We start from the raw sequence: 18,914 nt of genomic DNA, 5'->3' as shown, positions 1-18,914 counted from the left end.
AAGTGAGGCTAATGACATCTAGTGAAATAGGGGAACATGGAATGTTGTAGTGCTCAGGTTGGGGTGCAAATATTAAGAGTGAGGAAAGATAGCATTATTTTGGGGGCTTGGGCCCTATATTTGTATTCTTTTTCCTTTGTAATGTTCTTTATGCCTTGGTAGTTAAGTCTTTCTCCTATCTGGTTGTGAGATGGTTAGTTCAACCATGATAAGTCCTCTATCTCTTTGTATTTGTATTTATTTGTATTGTTATTGCATAACAAGTGGCATTAAAGCTTTTGACTATCACAACACAAACAACCATTTTAGGATGTTGCTCTAAGGAGAGTAAGACTAGATGGGGTGCTTCTTTTTGCAAACCATTAAGAAGGGGTGGGAAATCTCCTCTAGATACACTAGCATCCTTGCGGGAAATTTATAGAGGACCAAACTTTGGCACAATGTATGGTATGGCATGGGGCACTTGAGAGTATTAGTTCTCAAGTCTTCTCTTAGCATTTAATAGATAAGTCTCAGCTGGTGATTTTGTTAGTGCTCAGAGAGCGGCCAAGGTAATTGAAATCCAAGGTTTCTATGGGTGCATTACTTAGAGAGTTAGATTTAGCAGCATCCTCCATGGCTTCCATTTAGACGTTATTAAAGGGGAAAGAGAGTATTATTTAATTTAGAAGATATTTTTTTTCTTTAAATGCAATTTGGGGACAAATTCTTACTAGAGAATGGAACCAAATGTGTAAGCCAAAGAAGGAAAGAAGGAAAGGGTATTAAGTACTAAGAGGATATCCTTCAGGAATTAAACCTTTAGGGAAGTGGTACCAGAGGTTCCTAGGGAGAATAATACTTCATTTCATAAGGTAATTTTAAGTATCTATAGATCCCATTCTAATGGATGGGATGCTGATTTTGTTCTCAAGTTGTCACATAGATGCCCTTAAAAGGGCTATTAGACAGAGTTCCTCAACTTTAATTGGTTTTATTCGTTATTCAATGGGTGATGATACAAAAATTCGTTTCTAGGAAGATCTTTGCTGGGCAATAAAACTCTTAGTGAGTAGTTCCTAAATCTCTGTAGGGTAATGTGGTTGAAAGACTTTCATTTCTTCAATTCTAGTTTCTTTCTATCTAGCTCCATCTTGGAATTTCAATTTTCATGGTAACTTCTTGGAGCATGAAATTAAGGAACAAACTCTTTTTACATCTATTCTAGTCTGTATTTATCTGTTGCCTACTTTTCCTAATGTAAGAGTTTGGTCCTTGACATCCTTAGAGTTCTTCTTAGTTATTCCGTTTTTAATGTTGTATATTCTTCTAACTTGGTTCCCATTATTCCTATAAAATTATTTAGAAATCCTAAGCCCCATCACAAGTAAAAGTCCCTATGGCTTGTGGCAAATAAGATGACCAATAATCAAGGACTAGCTTCAAGTAAGGTCTTACAAAACTCTTGGTCTGAAGTGATATGTTAAGTGGGGTTGAGAATCTGTTCATCACCTATTTTTACATTACTAACCCTAACATTGTGTTGTAGGCTATTTAGACTTTTTGGGATTGATTAGATTGCTCCAAGAAGGGTGGAGGAGATGTCAATCAAATCTTTTAAGGCTTTTAAGGGACTTCTATCAACTGATGACCATATTTAGTAATTTGTTTCATACATGCATGCATAAGCTCATTGCATCCAAGGTCATTTAAGAAGTACTCTAGGTATCACCCAACCACGGCTTGCTTATTTTGCTTTCCATGTTTAAACTTGCTTTCTAGTTACTATGTTGATCATATAGACCAGCAGTGCCATGAATATTAGTTGGTAGTTTTTCCCTGTTTGCTAGTTCTTTATGCAAGCTCTCTTTGTCCACCTCTGCAGTATGTTCCAGCGGACATACTTCAAGATTTCAACATTGCATTACCTCCCAGGGTGTTGCTTCGTGACCTGCATGGGAGATCGTGGCCTGGAGATGTTTCTGTCTGGAAGGATGGTCGAACATGGATTGGAGGATGGCGAGCTTTCTGCAAGTCGAACCATTTGGATGAAAATGACTGCTGCATTTGTGAATTTGTACTGGAAAATGGCCACCATGGAGATTTCATTGTTCTTCACATTCACCGGGCACAACCCAAGATATCACCCAGGTTCAATCAAAGCTGAACGAAAAGAGACAAAACAAGTGAAGGCATTCCTAAATTTGGCAATCATTTTTATTCTAAGTTCTCCATGTAGTTATCTACTGGGTTTCTGTTTTTATATTCAGCTGTGTTTGTACTGAGACACGATCACTGAATTTTCCACTAGTGTTTCACTGCAATTCTGCTTGGTCTGTCTTCCATGGACTACATCATGGTCATGAAGGCTTCTGAGACTACTTAGAAGAGCATGATTCACCATGTAATAGAATTATTTTCCGCATGCTTAACAATAGTCAGTCCAACAAAGCAGAAAACCAAATTTAGAATGAGAATCCACTGATTTAAGAATATTTCTTGTTGGAAGACGACATCTTATTATGTATTTTGTATACTAATTAAAAATTAAGATAAATATAAATTTATAAATAAAATTATCAATATTTATAAATATAAGGGAGAGAAAAATGTCCTTTTCAGAAAATCACACGTTGCTGTCAAAATAATTGTGAATATCATACTATGTCAAACCAAATCATGTTATGTCTGCAACATGGGTCCACAGAGATTTCGACTTTAATGGCTCACTCAGGAAAGCCCGGAATACCCAAAACATTATCTGAGGAAAAGGTTTCTAGGTTTGGAAAATTACCCAGAACAGAAAGTTGATTGCAGGAAACAATGAAGGCGTTTGCAGGAAACACAACTCAGCATTGCCCATTGGAAAGTGTCCTCCACGCGCCACAGATTAGGATGAGGCCACTCTGTCTGACACGACTGCCCCCCTGTTGCTTTTCTTCCTTCTGGTTTCAGAAACGCCTCTGGGTTCAGAAATTGCCTTGGGTTATTTGCTGATATAGTGGGTGTGAGACTATACAATGGGTTTTAGCTGATACATGCACCATCTTCTTTGGCTGCTTAGAGGGTTTTTTTTTTTTGTTGCAGAACGAGATGAGTTCACCACAAGAAGAATGCCCTAAGTTCTTCAAGGTGTGTCTCCCTGAGTGCAGCTCTGACAAACTGGTGATCATCTCTCTCTGATACCTTCTTTTTTGGTCTGGGTTCTCCTTCTAGTTTCATCTTTAGTGTTCTTGAAAGGTGAATGCATGTTTTATTTAATTTATGCTTACTCATCTGTGGTTGACTGATTGTAGGATTTGTGAAGTCTCTTGTTTGTTTACTTAGCAGGCACTTTGGACTTTGTTTGATGACGGATTGTGTTTGCTTTATGATTTATGTGTTTTGATTAATAGGGTGTTTTAAGTGTTGATAGGTTCATGCATTGAGGTTTTTTTTGAGTTAGTAGGTTGAGTAGTGTGCCATTTTATACATATTGGCCATTCTTTAATCTCTCACAGCAGCAGTATACATCTTCAGACTTAACGGAGATGATGAAAATAAAAAGAAAATAGAAATAACCATGTTCCATAGAATATTGATAAACATGATCAGTTTTTCCAGTAACTGTTACAGTGATTTACTATTTGTTATTGACATGCGAACTTTTTACTGTGTAGCTTATCCCAACTGCTTTCAGAGAGCATTTTAATGGATTTGTGCCTCACAAGGCCATCCTCAGAGATCCTGTTGGGAGAGTTTGGCAAGTGGAGTTAAGCAAAATAGGAAAGGATGTGTACTTTCAGAAGGGTTGGCAGAAATTTGTTACAGATAATTTTGTAGAAATGGAAGATTTTCTTGTTTTCCGATATGATGGTGGTTATATATTTGATTTTAGATTATTTCGAAATACTGGGTGTGAGAAGAAAGGCTCTGAGGAGATCAATGTGGGCATCTACAAAAGGTGTTTTTGTGTAAATGAGGAAAAAGATGTGGAGGAAGAAAAGAGCAATGAAGAAGAGAGGGAAGAAGAGGAGGATTCGGCAGAAGAGGAGAGGGATTCCACAGAAGATGAGTCATCAGATAAAGAGGAGGAAGGGGGGAAAATGAGTGAAGAAGAAGAAGAACCACAACCAAAATCCTCTAAAAAGAAAGGGGTTGTATACAAGCGCAAATATTCTGGAAGGGGTCAATCACCAATTGGTAGAAAAAACTATAGTGAAGTTTTGTAATTCTTTTCTTTTCTTAAAAGAGTGTTCCAAATACATATATATCGCATGTGCTCTTGTATTAGTCAATATTTAACCTACAGGTTTCCTTATGTAGTTGGGTACAAACAAACTGCCATTAAAAAGAGCAGAGTTGCATCCGAAGAAAGCAACTGCACCAAGAGAAAGTATGAGGAAGCTTCTGCTGTCCAGGTTGAGGAAAACATTGCTTTGAAATAGAAAGTATTGTTAATCCCCAAAATCCTTATTTCGAAACTAAAGTAAGACCAGCGAGGAGGAGCAAATTGGTAAGGCTTGCATCACCTATTTATAATCTCTCCTCCGTGAACATCTTTTATGGTTGTGTTATATCTTTTATAACTTTATGTAGTGTCATGGCTAGACCTTAAATATTTCTTTGTTTACTTGTTAATTTGTTTTTGTCTAGTGTCAAATCTAGTATTTTTCTTGAATATCTTAGATAAGTAATCCTCAATGAGATCTGATGGCTTTCTAGGATGAATTTCATTGGCTAAATATTTCACCTATTGCATTTTTGTCCAGGTTAACTTCCTTGTATAGGAAATTAGAATGTGCTATAAGTTTCCACAGGAAAAGTGGATGTGAAAGAAAGCAATGTTCAATAATTGAAATCATTGTTATGCCAACACTCTTTTATTGAGGACAATCATAAATTTTGAACACCTTTGGAGCTAGAAATGGGAGGTTAGAAGGAATTAGATTGGTAGCCAGAAGACTTTAGCAACAAAAATGTGAAGGAGAGGGATGGAAAGAGATTTGATAAGATGGCTCCATAGCTTTAGTAAGAGATCATAGAAAACAGGGAAATATGGGATTGATTATAAAGGACCAAGGGGAAGATGAGTGGTGAAGGAATGATTGTGGTCTATAATTGGGAATTAGGGGAATAATAGTAAGCTTTTGTACTCTTTAAGTTTGAAATGAAGGAAAACAGGTTGTCTTCAGGAGAGGTAGGATGTAGAGTCAGAACCCATATCAACTAGAGGTTCCTGTAGGCTGTAGGTGTTTCATTGTCATATACATTGTCAAGGTGTGCAGGAAAGATTAATTAAGTTATTCTCTGAGATAGATTCATATGTGAATCCAAACTATTTTCACATCTTAAACTCCTATTCCCTCCATCCCAAGGTCCTACAGGTTTGAAGAAAAATATAGATATTGGTTATGAAGAGTTCCTAATGAAGTAAAATAAAGAAACTAGAAATTATTACAGAAATAAATGAAATTTATGGTTGAGCTTTTTCTCTTTGTGTGAGGCCATAAGAAGGTTTTATGGAAAATTGACTACAAAGGAAACTAAAATCAAATCTTCTCTAACTAGTCCTAGTATAAAAATAAAGTTAACACAATTTATTCAAATTTCAGATGATGCTTGACTTTGAATCGGTTGGTAGATTGATGTGCCACATTTTCTATGCATCATTCTGCAGTGGGTCCATGTATTCCAGATCATAAAATACTCGATATGCTCAATTCATATATGTATATCATGTGTTCAGGGCACAACATTTTTTCCCCTTAAAAAGTACTTCTGGTAGTTTCATTTGATGCATCCCTCAGAATATCTGCTATCAAAGGTGCCCTTTAGGCATAACACCTTATTCCTAATGTGCCAAGTTAAGAGTAGGGTTCAGAGGATCCTATATGGACTCGTTCCCACCTTGATGCTGTGCCTGTCCTTCCAATCACTGAGTACTCGGGTTGGGCTTGTGAAGTGGTGGTAGGATGCTTCTTGGTGCTTGTTAGATTTTGCCCAAAAAGTTGCAAGTTGCAACAACCATTAGATTTCAGTTATTTATGGACCTCATACTTTTGTCTCTTAAAGAGAGTTTGGTATGAATCTCTTTAGGGTATGATACCATTTGTTGTATATATGCATATGTTAACATTAGATCTTCTATTGACCCCTCAAGAGGTTTGGAGTGCTGGTTTGCTTGGAAGCTTAGATGAGCAAACTACATACTGGATTGCTTAACCAAACACAAGGGGCCTACTTGTCATAGGCTTCAGTTAGGGATTTCATTTCCCCTTGGATAATTTTTTTTTCTAGGTTGAGATTGGGTTTCATTGGGCATTGTGGTAGCCATCTATTGATGCTCCATTGCTTGTAAAAAGTTTGGCCTTTTAATTTCTTTCTATTTCCACATTCTGTTTGTAAGATAGTTCATCCCTTTTGGCCTATTTCTATTCCTATAATGTAGCTTCTCTTTCTTCCCATAAAAAGAGAATGTCTCAAGCTTTATAATTGCATGATTCTCCCTAAGATTATTGCCGGGTTTCCCCAACTCAATATCTGATTACAAGCTGTTCCACTATTCCCCCAAACTTGGTTATTTCATCATCTTCGTACCACTCTTCTCCCATAAAATGTACCATCAATAGATCAAATAACAATTCTTCATTCAAGCTAGATGAGAGCTAACCAAATAATACTAGTAATGTTGCAATAGCACTACTTGCTAGCTTCTTAGTTATAACAAATGTATTTTTTTTTTGGTGCTATATATCTTTGCTTTTTTGCTGTCATCCATGAAAAAAAAAATTCTTTTTTTCCTGTTTATTTCTTAATTCGCTTGCTAAATGATGACCATGTTTAGTAATGTGTCTCGTACATACATGTTGCTTCTTTTAAGAAGTCTTCTGGGCATCACCAAACTACAGCTTGCTTCTTTTTCTTCACTTCCTCAGTTTAAACTTGATCTCAAACTTAGTAGAGCAGTGCCAGAAACTGTAGTTACTAGTTCTTCTCATTTTTGCTTGTTGCTTATGGAAGCTTTCTTTGTCCACTACTGCAGTATGTTCCATTAGATGTGCTAAGAGACCATAATATTAAATTACCTCCAAAGATGACCCTTCGTGACCCTCTTGGGAGATTGTGGATTGGAAAGGTTGCTGTCTGGAAGGATGGTCGGACATGGATTGGGTGGAAACCATTCTGCCAGTGGAACAATGTGGGTGAAAATGACACCTGCATTTGTGAATTTGTACAGGAAAGTGGCCACGAGGGGTATCTCCTTGTTGTTCACATTCTTCGGGCACAGCCTAGTCGGAGGGCACCCAAATGCAAATGCCGAGCTGAAAGTGGTGAAGAGATGGCTGAGCCGAGTAAAGCCAACTTACGTTTGCCAATAGTTTCTTCCAAGACTTCCAGATAGTTAACTATCGATATTTATTGTGGTTGTTAACATTTATGTTATGGGGATTCCTATGAGATTATGAATTTCTGGATATGGTATGTAACTATCTATCAAACCCTATGTATAATTTACAATCTTCTCTTCTATTACCTGTACAGTCTTCCAAACTCTGCAGGCTTCCAAGGGAGAGTTTGGTCCATGACTTGGTGCAGCATGGCAGTAAAGTCCCTGCGTCTGTTCACTACTAGAGGATTATGCAATTTGTTTTTCCTCTACTCAACTGGGTTTGTGTAGTTTTAGCTGCCCAAACTCAGAAATGCCATGGATCCCATGGAAGTGAATGGCCCTGATCCATGATTTTGAATATTGTGTTTTTGACCCCATATTCTTTTCTCTTTAGCTACTTTTTTCCTGAACTATTTCTAAAGATGTGAGAGTTCAATCAAGCAAGGATGCAATACTCTCAGCCCTCTGGTGGGAGTTTCAATTATCCTCAGGAGCCCTTGGGTAAACCCAAACACACCCATTCTCTATATATGTACCTCTGTTTGCTTGATTTGTTTTGACTCTCCTCAAGTGGTATAGACTCTATCACATAAATTTAGAGTTAGGGCTTGAAGAAAAAACAGTGTCATTTGAAAAGTCAAAAACTAACTGGCTTGATTGCATCATTGATTGGTTTTCAAAGCTTAAACTGGTGGTTTGAGCAAGTGATTGTTATGAATTTTCACAAACGAACAAAAGCACTTTAATACAGGCTCTCTCCCACTAGCATGACATGGGTCTCACTTTTTCTTGGCCAATATTTAAAGTGGGACAATCTTTCTCTAGAAATAAGCTCATCTCATCAGCTTGTCAGCCAACCATCTTGCTATCACCTTATCCAACTTCTCCCATCTCACTTCTTACAAAGTGTCATTTGCTTCCCTCTCATCATCTCTGTACTTCGATATTTGAACAAAGCTCTTCAACCTCATCACATCAGGTAATCATTTCTTCTTTTCTCATTAGCATATTCTCCCTGACTGCCATGAAACTATAGGAAGTTTTTCTATCTTTTCCTATCTTTTCTCAGCATCCAAACAAGCACAAGACTAACAAAATTTTCCCTTAAAAACACACCAGATTGTGGGGAAGATAGCAATGGCAACAGCTTCTGCCACACTTTCCCCCTCCACATTTTCTGCTGCTGCCATTGCGGGCTTAGGCCGCTCCTCCCAGAGGAGAAAAACCAATGTACACTTCATAGGGGGACTGAACTCCTTTGATGGACTGAAAGCTTACAACAGTGTGGCCTCTTTAGGCCTTCCTGTTTGTACTGAGCAGTCCTTTGCGAAGATTGTGAGCTCACTGAAGTCCCCATCACAAGGCAAAGGAAGAGGAGGAGGAGCTCTGTCTTCTACCTGCAATGCTGTTGGAGAAATATTCAGGATTGCGGCAATCATGAACGGCCTAGTTCTCGTTGGAGTTGCAGTGGGGTTTGTTCTTCTTCGAATTGAAGCATCTGTGGAGGAGGCTGAATGAGAATCAGAATAAAATTAGTTAGTATCTATTGTTTGTTATTCAACAACCTCTGTTTCTTTCCCTCTGTTCAATGCAGAGACTGAATTGTTTTTGGCTATCAAAACAGAATCTAGCCTTTTCAACAATTTTATAGTAAGATGCTTGATTGATATTACATTTGTTGGTCTGGTTGAGAGATAAGAATATTACACTCATATCCCATGGAGGGTTGAGACATCTTGTGCTCAATTTGGAAGGATAGTATTTGGTAAGATTAAATTAATTACGAACAAAAGAAAAAAAATTGTTTTTGTTGAGAAATTTATTTCCATTGCAGACAAACCTGTCCACACAATAATTTCTACAAAAATCTTAATCCCAAATTTAAAATATGATTATGGGGATTTTGGAATTTTGGAATCTTGGAATTTTTTAATTTTGATGACACTGTTCTGGTGTTCCATAAGGAGGTAAAAGATGTTCATAAAAAAGATTCTAAAGCAGCCCACATGGATGTGGTAATTGTGCAGGCATTGCAGGGAAAACAAACAGAATCATGCTAAGAACAAGCATGAAAGCACTTTCCATGGAATATTATGATTAAATGAACTAGAATTTGGCCAGGTGTGCTCCACCTTTTCTAATGGATCCTCCACAGCACAAACCCAACGCAATACTCTCCAAGGCATATTCTACACCCATGAACGTGCTGCAAAGCATTCATTTATTATCATGACTTCCAAATCTTGATTTCTTATTGAATGAAAGTAATAAAGTTCATGATGGGTTTATTCTTGAAAACAGAAAAAAATAAATAAATTATATGAAAAATATGTATAATTGTGTTGTATGTTTTTGTAAAATTGGCTTCAATAAGATTTTTTTTATAAGAGTCTATTACATATGCGTATATTTATCTGGCATCAAGGTTGGTTTTATCTTCTCTTCATCATTAGTGTGGTGAAGTTTGAGGTGGATTTGATTTCTTATCTGTGTGATTAAAAAAGTTTTTGAAAAAAGAGAGAAGGAATAAAGAAAAAAAAAAGAAAAAAAAAAGCTACCCTTTAATAATACAGTGGTCATCATTTGATCTAAACTTTCCAATTATTTATATCTTTATTCAACTATACAAATTTAATATGAAAGATTCAGATTGAAAGTTGGATATATAACATTAAATTAATATCCTTGTTTTAATGGTATTTCAAATGTAGGGTAGAGGGGTTTCATCAGTTTTAGTAAGAGAGAAAGGAACTTTTATGATATACCCAGTGTCATTTGATCAAGAAATGCACATGAGATTAATGGGTTTAGTAATAAATGCGTAACATGGTGATAGATTAAATTATCAGAAAATTTTTGGAAAAAAAAGTGAGTTTAGGAATAATGACATCACTACAGAAACTCTCTGAAAAGGATGATGCTGTTTGACAACGATTTGCAGGAAATGGGGGAGGAATGCAGGGAAACTCGTGAATATCAACTGTAAAAAGGCATTATCCTTCACGTGGTTCGATTTCCCATGAATATGATACATAAAAGAAAGGTTGGAAATGGGTTTATGATGATTTTCCTTTTCCTTGTGTGTGTGTGTGTGTGAGCGTAAATATTTGTCATGTTCTTGCATTGGTTCTGTATACTTGGGATGCTGATGCTCCACCATTTTTCTGTTTTGTCAAAGATTCTCCATGCTCTTTGAACTCAAGCAACTGTTTGATTCATTCTAGGATTTCATGGTACCTGGTACGCGAATGTGTTTTTATTTGTGTTTATTTTTGCTAGTTTTCTCATTTCTGCTCTAGGTCGATATTTTTTTTTTTATGCGGGTTGAGCCAAATTCATGTTGCAGTGAGCTCAGAATCAGAAGCACAAATGGTGGATTCAAAGGGGTTTCTCACATATCTCTGTTACTTCATCTTCTTCCTCCCTGTCTTTGTTCTTCTCTTTGCTCTTGGCATCATCAAAGGTCCTCTCTCTCTCTCTCTCTCTCTCTCTGTCTCTCTCTCTCTCTCTCCACTAATCAATATATGGATTCATGATATGCAGGTGGTATTTTCAGTCCCTTTGTGTTTCTGGTAATAGCTTTTGGGGACATAGGTGTTGTGGTAGGGCTATGGCCTTGTCATCTTGTTTGGACTGTTTACTGTATAGTGAGGTTTGTTTCTTTACTCTGTATTATTCGAGTTGAAAGGAACTAGGAAGATTGCGCTGTTTGGTTTCTCAGAACGGGAAAGAAGAGCAAAAAAAAATTTGAATTCTAAGTAAACCCTCTTCTCATCTGTGTCCGATAGAAGGGGTTGTTTGGTGTAACTCTTTTCCTTTCTGGAAGACAACATGCCGTATGATTAAGATTCAAAATTTTCCTCTTTTTGTTTTTTTTCCCAGCTACCAAACATGGGAATACAGAAGGAAACCTTCCGTTTCAACATTTATTTGTTTATATTCAATTAATTCACTGACTCAATGTAACTTATGAAGAACAGGACAAAGAAATTTGATCCATATTTGAAGTGCCTATTGATTCTTATGGTCCCAATTCCAATAGCATTGTGGACAGTTGTTGGGGTGGTTGGTAGTGTGATTATGGGAATTGGTTATGGTTTCATTTGCCCTGTGATGGATACATTCAAGGCTGTTAGCATGGAAGGTGTTTCTTTACGAACAAAATTGATCAGATGCTTCACGGTATCTTTTCCACTGATCTCCTTGGGCATTCAATTTTGTAGTTTGATTGATTGTTATTGAGTGGATTTAATAATTTTAGAATTACTTCTATAGGATGGTACTTGGAGCAATGTTTGGGGTGCCTGCACAATTGTCCGTGATTTTGCTGATTTTTCTTTCCATTCTTACTTCTCAGTGATGGATGGATTGCTTGAATCAAAAGGGGAGAAGCCCATAGAACTAAAGTATAAATCTATGCAATTTATTATTATTTTCTCAATTTGTCAATGTTATGGGAGAATTTGGGATATGAGTAGCAACTGATCTTCAGTAATCTTCATGCAGGGTTTTCGAGATACCAGGTTGCATTTTATGTGCAATTCTCGGAGTTCTGGTTGACTTGCCTTTTATAACTCTGATAGTCCTCTATAAATCTCCCATCTTTCTGTTCAAAGGGTGGAATCAGTTACTGCATGATCTTATTGGAAGGGAGGGGCCTTTCTTTGAAACCATCTGTGTCCCCTTTGCAGGGCTTTTGATTTTGTTGTGGCCAATTGTGGTTGTTTTAGCTGCTTTGGCTGGAGTTATTTCGAGTTTCTTCTTTGGCTGTTATGCTGCTGTTATTGCATATCAGGTACTATTTCAATTATCTAGTGCTTCCAATACTGATTATTTGATCTTTGTTCTCTCATGCTCCAGCCTGGTTTCCTTATGCGTTGATGGTTATTATGCTTATGATTTTGCCATGGAATTGCTTCAGGAAAGCTCTATAAAGAGGGGGTTGCTATATATAGTTGCATCTATGTCATTGTTTGATGAGTCCACCAATGACTTCCTTTACCTACGAGAAGGATCCTGCTTTCCCAGGTATTCAAGTTTTGCATCACAAGTCAATTCCTCATGGATTATACTGTAAATATACATGTATTTTTTTGTTTCAACTTCAATTTTGCTGTTGTCTGACTTGTTATCAGTTAAACATACACTATTTTATTGTAAAATTTGTATCTCTTTGTACCATAAGATAACCTCTGTTCATGTGGGCAGCCAGACCAAGATATCGCAAGCAGCTGACTTATAGTCCAACACTGGTGTCTGTAAATGGGCTGAATGAACAGATCCATGCCAATGAACCTCTTGTAAGGACAAGTTCTGAGAAAAAGAGGGCACTTAGTGCTGTGATGGTAAGAACATGTACCTTATGATTCTATTATGTAATAGCTTGTGCATGTATGTCCTGATTGTGGGAATACTGCTATAGTGTCTTCCATTTCTGCAATTACTATAGTTTTTTTTTTTTTTTTTTGTGCCATTTCCCCCCTCAATTAGAAGGGTATGTTTGACATCATTCAGTATGTATCTGACTGTGGAATGTAAGTGCACATTCATTTTGTAACTGGGTTGAGTTTCGTTTTCGGTTTGGAGTGAGGATGGCCTTTTTTATGCAGATCATGGTGTCTGAACACCAAGAAACTCCAGGAACTTTAGCACCTTATCACATGTATGTATGGATAGTTGCTAACCACTTGAATCAATGCATTGATCAGATATGGGATAACTACTTCAAAGCATGTGAGCACACCGGGAAAGAGCTTCTCAGAGCTGGAGCTGTTGGGATGCCAGATCTGGAGACATGGCGAAATTCAAAGAACAAGATAATTAATATTGGAATTCCTGCTTATTCGTTTCTGGAATGCTTCCTTCACTCTATCAAGAGTGGTTCCCCTGGATTTCTCATGCGTATGGATAACTGCCTATTACCTCATTTTTTTAACATTTTGTTTCAGAGAACATATAAGTCTGTTATATGCCTCATCAAGAATGGTGAATGCATGCTTTCATGAACAAATCTGGTGAACCTTATCGATCAAGTTCACAGAGAATGTATGACAAAGCTTGTTAGGATCTGTCATAAGATTGAAAACCTTCAGTTTGTCTGAAATTTTATTTATAGAATATTTCTTTTGAGTTGGGTTGAGATAGAAAGTTCATCAATTTCTCATTGCCATTGCCTACTCTATCAGGTGACAATGTTGAATTAACAAGTTTGAACAGACCTGAGGGAAGGGTTTTTGACTGGATGTTTGAGCCCATGAGCATCATGAAAGAGCAGCTCAAGAGACTAAATCTAGTCGAGACTGAAGAATTATACCTCTACAAATTTTCTCTGTACCATGGTGATAGAGAAAGAATGGAAGCTTGGCAAAATGGTGGCTTCCCACCAGAAGATGAGATTAGGAGAGCTCAGTTAGAGGGTATTAGTAGAAGGTAAAGTAAATTAATAGTTGTGTTCTGCTTTTTTTCTGAGTTATGTCCTCTTCCTCATTTTAATGCGAATCATGCTTTCACAATCTGCATTAATAAGTATACCCGCTCAATCTCTTATTCTTTTTATTCATTTGATAATAACTTTCTAGCCCTTAGTGGCAAAAGCTTTATGGTTCCATCTTCTTCTTCCAAACAGGCTGCAGGGATTTTGTTTGACACTTTCAAGACTACCGACATCCAGGCGCTGGTTTGATGGAGTGGTGAAAGAGATAGAACAAGAAGCAAGGCGGGGGTTGGATGGGTTTGATGCACTTGATGATCTAACAGCAGTTGTTTAGGATGTTTTTTTTTCTTTTTTTTTTTTTGAAATTTAGACAATAAGCTTTGATGATCTGAAACTTTTTTTCTTCTTCAAATTGGAATTATATATTTCTACATTGCATTCATACCTGATACTCGTAAAGTGCATCTTCTTCATTTTCTTCTTGTTTGTTGTTTGATTACACTTTAATCTTCATAGAAATTGACATTTTCTCCCCCATCAACTCTAGAGCTAATCAGGAAGGTAGAACAGTTCTTGGTTTGCAGACCTCAGAAAATCAATTAGCTAAACAAAAACATAGAGAAGAAAAAGAGGAGCTAAATTTGTTGATGTTGTGACAAACTCTCCCACTTTTATTTAGTGAGAAGTGATATGGGAAGTGATACCGAATCAAGTTTACATTGCTGGTTTGTCGTGTGGCTGTGCACGAGATTACTAGTCATCGTCCTCCATGCAGAGTGAGGTGTGCATGAGAGAATGCTCTAATATCTTCCTTCATCAGGCGATTGTGCGTGCATGTTGGGGCTCTTTGCTTACATGTGGTTCCTTTTTATGCCAGGAACTGCATGTTTGGCCTCTTTGCCTTCATATGGTTCCTTTTTATGCCTGGAACTGGTACTTTTAGTCCACTGAACCTGTGTCAGCACCAGAAATAACAACATGAAGATACCTATCAAGAAAAATATAAGTGACCAAGAGAGTAGACCGGCTCCCTAAGGATTCCTCGTAGGTCTGGCATGCTTATATTAGACTTTCAGAGATAAATAAGTAAAGAGAACTTGAAACACTAAGTAACATTGATCAAATCATATTGGAGATGAGCTTGTAAGTCTATGTATTGAGTGGTAGGTAAAGAGGAGGCACGACTTGGGCTGAAAGCACCTGAACTGAACTTTCCACTAACTCATTTTCTCTTGAGCGGCTAAAAATGGGACCATCAACAATCAGTGATTAAAATATTGCAATACTTCAACAATATATCGTTGAAATATCGTGTTTAGGTGGATCTCGACATGATATATAGAAAAGAAATATCAGCACCTCGATATTTTGGCAATTTATTGAAAATTTCACCATTTTCACAATATATCAGCGATTTATTGATTTTTCACCAATATTTTGACCGGTCAAACTTCAAAAATTTCAAATTTTCTATTGCTGTTGAGGGAATCCAACCCTAACCAAAATCTTCACCAATCGTTGAGACAAGTTTGCCCCTTATTATATGTGACACTAAAAATATATATACTAAAACTCATTATATAAACATAATATTAAAAGAATGTTTTAAATAACAAGTTAATTATAATTATTTTATAATTAAATGAAAAAAAATATTTAATTAATTATAAAAATATAAATTTTATCGTGATAATTTTTTTCATAGTATTTTTAATATCATTAATATATTAATTAAATATTAAAAATCATACATATATATATTTATTTTATATCATTTAACACAATTGAATTAAATGGATTATAAATTTAATTTTAATATTAAATATAATTTTTAATAATCAAATATTACAATATTATATCAATAATATTTAAAATAATTTAATAATAAATATACATTTATAAAATACATATTTTTTAATCTGTGCATACAATATTATATTAAATGTTATAAATTATATTATATATATCAATTTTTTTTTTAAATAAAGCAACTTTAAAATATCTATTATACTTTATTTTATTTTAAGAATTTTATTTTATATATTTATAAGTTCCGATTAATTTTAGGTCCATCAATATTTTGTATCAAAATATATATTTTTGATATATCATGTATATTCATAAAATAAAATTACCCGTATATTTATAATTATTAATAATTTCATCCTCATCCATAACCACCACCACTTTTTTTTTTTTTTAAAAAAGTTCCCCTCGGTGGGAATCTACCTCCAGATCGGGCAAAATGGGAGACGTGGCCTCAAAATCACCAACCCATGGGCCATGGCACTTGCGGAAAAGGCTGTCAGCCCGGGACCACGCTTGTCAACAACGTCAACGACAAAATGAAATGAACTAAAAAAAGAAAAGGAGGAGGATGGTAATCCTTCATGGACAAGAAAGGAAACGGAGAAGAACCAGAATTTTGTATCTCCATCTTCTAATGGGATTCTCTCTTCAGCTTCAAGATGTCACAGTTTTCGGCATTCTTTTTGCAATTATCTGTCTGTGGTTGGTTAATGCCAAAGGTAACAAGAACAAAGGCAGAAGCCCACCAGAGCCCTCCGGGGCATGGCCTGTAATGGGTCACCTTCATCTTCTAGGAGCAGACAAGCCACTACAAAGGACATTTGGAGCCATGGCTGATGAGTATGGACCAATCTTCTCCATTCGTCTTGGCCTTCGAACTGCTCTGGTGGTTAGTAGCTCGGAAGTAGCAAAAGAATGTTACACTACCAAGGACAAGGCACTCGCCAATCGACCAAGATCCTTAGCAGTAAAGCTCATGGGCTATGACCACGCCATGTTTGCGTTTGAACGTCACGGTCCATACTGGCGTGATGTGCGGAGGCTAGCCATGGTTGAGCTCCTCTCCAACCGCCAGCACGAGATGCTCAAGCATGTCCGGGACTCAGAAGTCAAGTTTTTCATCCAAGAGCTCTATGGGCAATGGGTAGATAATGGAGGCAGCCCTGTTTTGGTGGACATGAAGAAAAAGTTTGAGCACCTTGTAGCAAATTTGGTGATGAGAACAGTTGCTGGGAAACGGGTGTGGAATGGCGAGTCAAACTGGTGCCAACCCCTAGGTGATTCTTGAATCTAATGGGGCAATTTATGGTTTCTGATGCAGTACCCTTCCTTGGATGGTTAGACACAGTGAGGGGATATACAGAAAAAATGAAGGGAACAGCTAGGCAGTTGGATCAGGTTATTGGAAGATGGGTGGAGGAGCATCGTCAGAAGAGGCTTTCCGGAAGCATCAATGAGGCTGAGCAAGACTTCATTCATGCCATGCTGTCTGTTATAGATGATGCTCAGTTATCTGCTCATGACCATGACCATGATACTGTCATCAAGGCCACTTGCTTGGTATGTTTCTACTACTTCATAACACCACCATCCTCATGAGCATCTGCAACTTCATCAAGACCTTGATAATACTCGTATTACTCCATCATGATCTATTTTTTCCTTCTGCTATACAGTATTTCAGGACTATTGAAGTAACTCTGTTTCTTTCTTTGACAAAAATTGTCGAGACCATTCCCTAAGGAAACAGCAGACAGAATTCATAAATTAGGCAGGAATAACAGGAACTGGGATAATTTTTTTTACCCGGATTCCCCAGTCATAATTCTTCTGCCGACACTCTAGACATACTATTTCATAAATGATGTATGGACTTTTTTCTTTAATCACAAGTTCAAGATGGGTGTAATATGTTGATGCAGACTGTCATGTTGGCGGGCAATGATACAATAGCGATCACACTCACCTGGGCCCTCTCTCTGCTAATGAACAACCCTCGTGCACTAAAAAAGGCACAAGAAGAGTTGGACTTCCATGTGGGAAGGAATCAGCAAGTGTACGAATCAGATATAAAGAAGCTAGTCTACTTGCAAGCCATTATCAAGGAGACCTTACGACTATACCCTGCTGGGCCGCTTGCACTGCACATGAGGCCATGGAGGACTGCACTATTGCAGGATTCCACATCCAAGCTGGGACTCGCCTTCTGGTTAACCTCTGGAAGTTACACCGCGATCCCACAATTTGGTCGGATCCTTTGGAGTTCCAACCTGAGAGGTTCCTGACAAGCATGTGGGTTTGGACGTTAGGGGTCAACATTTTGAACTTCTACCATTTGGTTCAGGCAGAAGGATGTGCCCAGGAATCTCACTTGCTCTGGAGATCCTGCGGCTGACACTAGCCAGATTGCTTCATGGTTTTGAATTGGGAGTGGTTGCAGATTCACCCCTGGATATGACTGAAGGTGTTGGGCTCACTATACCTAAAGCAACTCCACTGGAGGTCACCCTAGTCCCAAGGCTACCCTCCGAGCTCTACCACTAAAGTAGTATCCTAATGTGTGCCACAAAATCCCCTGGTTAGCCCAGGAAGGGTCTACTCCACTGGAGGTCACTCGGAATGCATATCCGCCTAAATAAACCTCGATGAAGAGCCTCACATCTCGGGATGTTACATCACTTGCCGTCCTTGCATATCTACTCAAGCTTTCTTAATCAGGATACTTTCTAGGTACCTTGTGTTTGTAACTTAACTGGAACATGTTAAAATTAGGAGTCTTGGGTCTATTTTGGGAATGTTTTTTAAAATAATTCTTAAAAAAAAAATATATATATTTTAAACTATTTTAAAAAATTGTTTTATCATATTTTCTAAAATAAAAATATGTTTGAAATTTTAGAACGTTCTTAACATGTTTTTTTCTTTTTAATTTTCAAATACTTTTTTTAAAAATGACCTTTCATCTCCAATGCTTTATTTTCAACCATTTCTAAAAATTAATTAAATATGTTTTTTATGTTTTTTTATTCTCAAAAATAAAATAATTATTCTTAATAACAATTAATTTGTAAACCTAACTTAAGCTTTTTTTTTTAAAATAATAAAAATAATAATAGAAATGTTGAATTTAAAGTGCTCAAGAATAACAGGTGAGTGAATGGAATGAGTGTAGCCTTTAAAGCTCATCATTTGTAACATGATTTAAGAACTTGTTTGATAGAGGTTTTAGAAAGCGTTTATAATCCTTCTAGAACTTAAAAATATGTTTTTTGATAAATAATTTTAAATATTAAAAAGGTTAAAAACACATTCCAAAATTAC

At 36.8% G+C, this 18,914-nt stretch overlaps 3 protein-coding genes and 1 pseudogene across 11 annotated transcripts in view; all 4 read left to right on the top strand.

Moving 5' to 3' along the window:
- Positions 1-18,914, top strand: part of LOC117911171 (B3 domain-containing protein At4g34400-like) — a 78,472-nt gene that overhangs the window by 30,372 nt on the left and 29,186 nt on the right. For 5 of the 6 annotated variants that reach the window (XM_034825408.1, XM_034825409.1, XM_034825410.1 and 2 more), the window contains one exon: positions 1,865-2,404. The exons of the other annotated variant lie outside the window; for it this stretch is intronic. In XM_034825408.1, the coding sequence (XP_034681299.1) occupies positions 1,865-2,146 (282 nt within the window). In that variant the 3' untranslated portion in view covers positions 2,147-2,404. Of the gene's footprint in view, positions 1-1,864; positions 2,405-18,914 lie in introns of those variants that run through there. 6 annotated transcript variants of the gene reach the window in all.
- LOC117911173 lies at positions 8,191-9,023 on the top strand. 2 transcript variants are annotated; one of them, XM_034825414.1, is made up of 2 exons: positions 8,191-8,330; positions 8,421-9,023. In XM_034825414.1, exon 2 carries the CDS (start codon positions 8,489-8,491, stop codon positions 8,867-8,869), a length of 381 nt encoding a protein of 126 aa, XP_034681305.1. In that variant the 5' UTR covers positions 8,191-8,330; positions 8,421-8,488; the 3' UTR covers positions 8,870-9,023. The 2 variants fall into 2 exon arrangements, with proteins under 2 accessions (XP_034681305.1, XP_034681304.1); XM_034825413.1 differs by having other exon boundaries at positions 8,192-8,330; positions 8,471-9,023.
- Positions 10,105-14,233, top strand: LOC117911165 (uncharacterized membrane protein At3g27390-like). Of its 3 annotated transcripts, XM_034825402.1 has the most exons (13): positions 10,105-10,394; positions 10,530-10,591; positions 10,698-10,814; positions 10,895-11,003; positions 11,332-11,533; positions 11,627-11,757; positions 11,858-11,874; positions 12,043-12,146; positions 12,273-12,379; positions 12,564-12,696; positions 13,060-13,252; positions 13,537-13,780; positions 13,977-14,233. In XM_034825402.1, exons 2-13 carry the CDS (start codon positions 10,582-10,584, stop codon positions 14,116-14,118), a joined length of 1,509 nt encoding a protein of 502 aa, XP_034681293.1. In that variant the 5' UTR covers positions 10,105-10,394; positions 10,530-10,581; the 3' UTR covers positions 14,119-14,233. The 3 variants fall into 3 exon arrangements, with proteins under 3 accessions (XP_034681293.1, XP_034681291.1, XP_034681292.1); XM_034825400.1 differs by having other exon boundaries at positions 11,858-12,146; XM_034825401.1 differs by lacking the exons at positions 10,105-10,394; positions 10,530-10,591; positions 10,895-11,003 and having other exon boundaries at positions 10,644-10,814; positions 11,858-12,146.
- Positions 16,223-18,400, top strand: LOC117911167 (annotated as a pseudogene).

This window comes from Vitis riparia, chromosome 3 (assembly GCF_004353265.1).
Source record: "Vitis riparia cultivar Riparia Gloire de Montpellier isolate 1030 chromosome 3, EGFV_Vit.rip_1.0, whole genome shotgun sequence".
Lineage (NCBI taxonomy): Eukaryota > Viridiplantae > Streptophyta > Magnoliopsida > Vitales > Vitaceae > Vitis > Vitis riparia.
The sequence above is the reverse complement of the archived record's forward strand: the minus strand, read 5'-3'. Positions and strand labels throughout refer to the sequence as shown.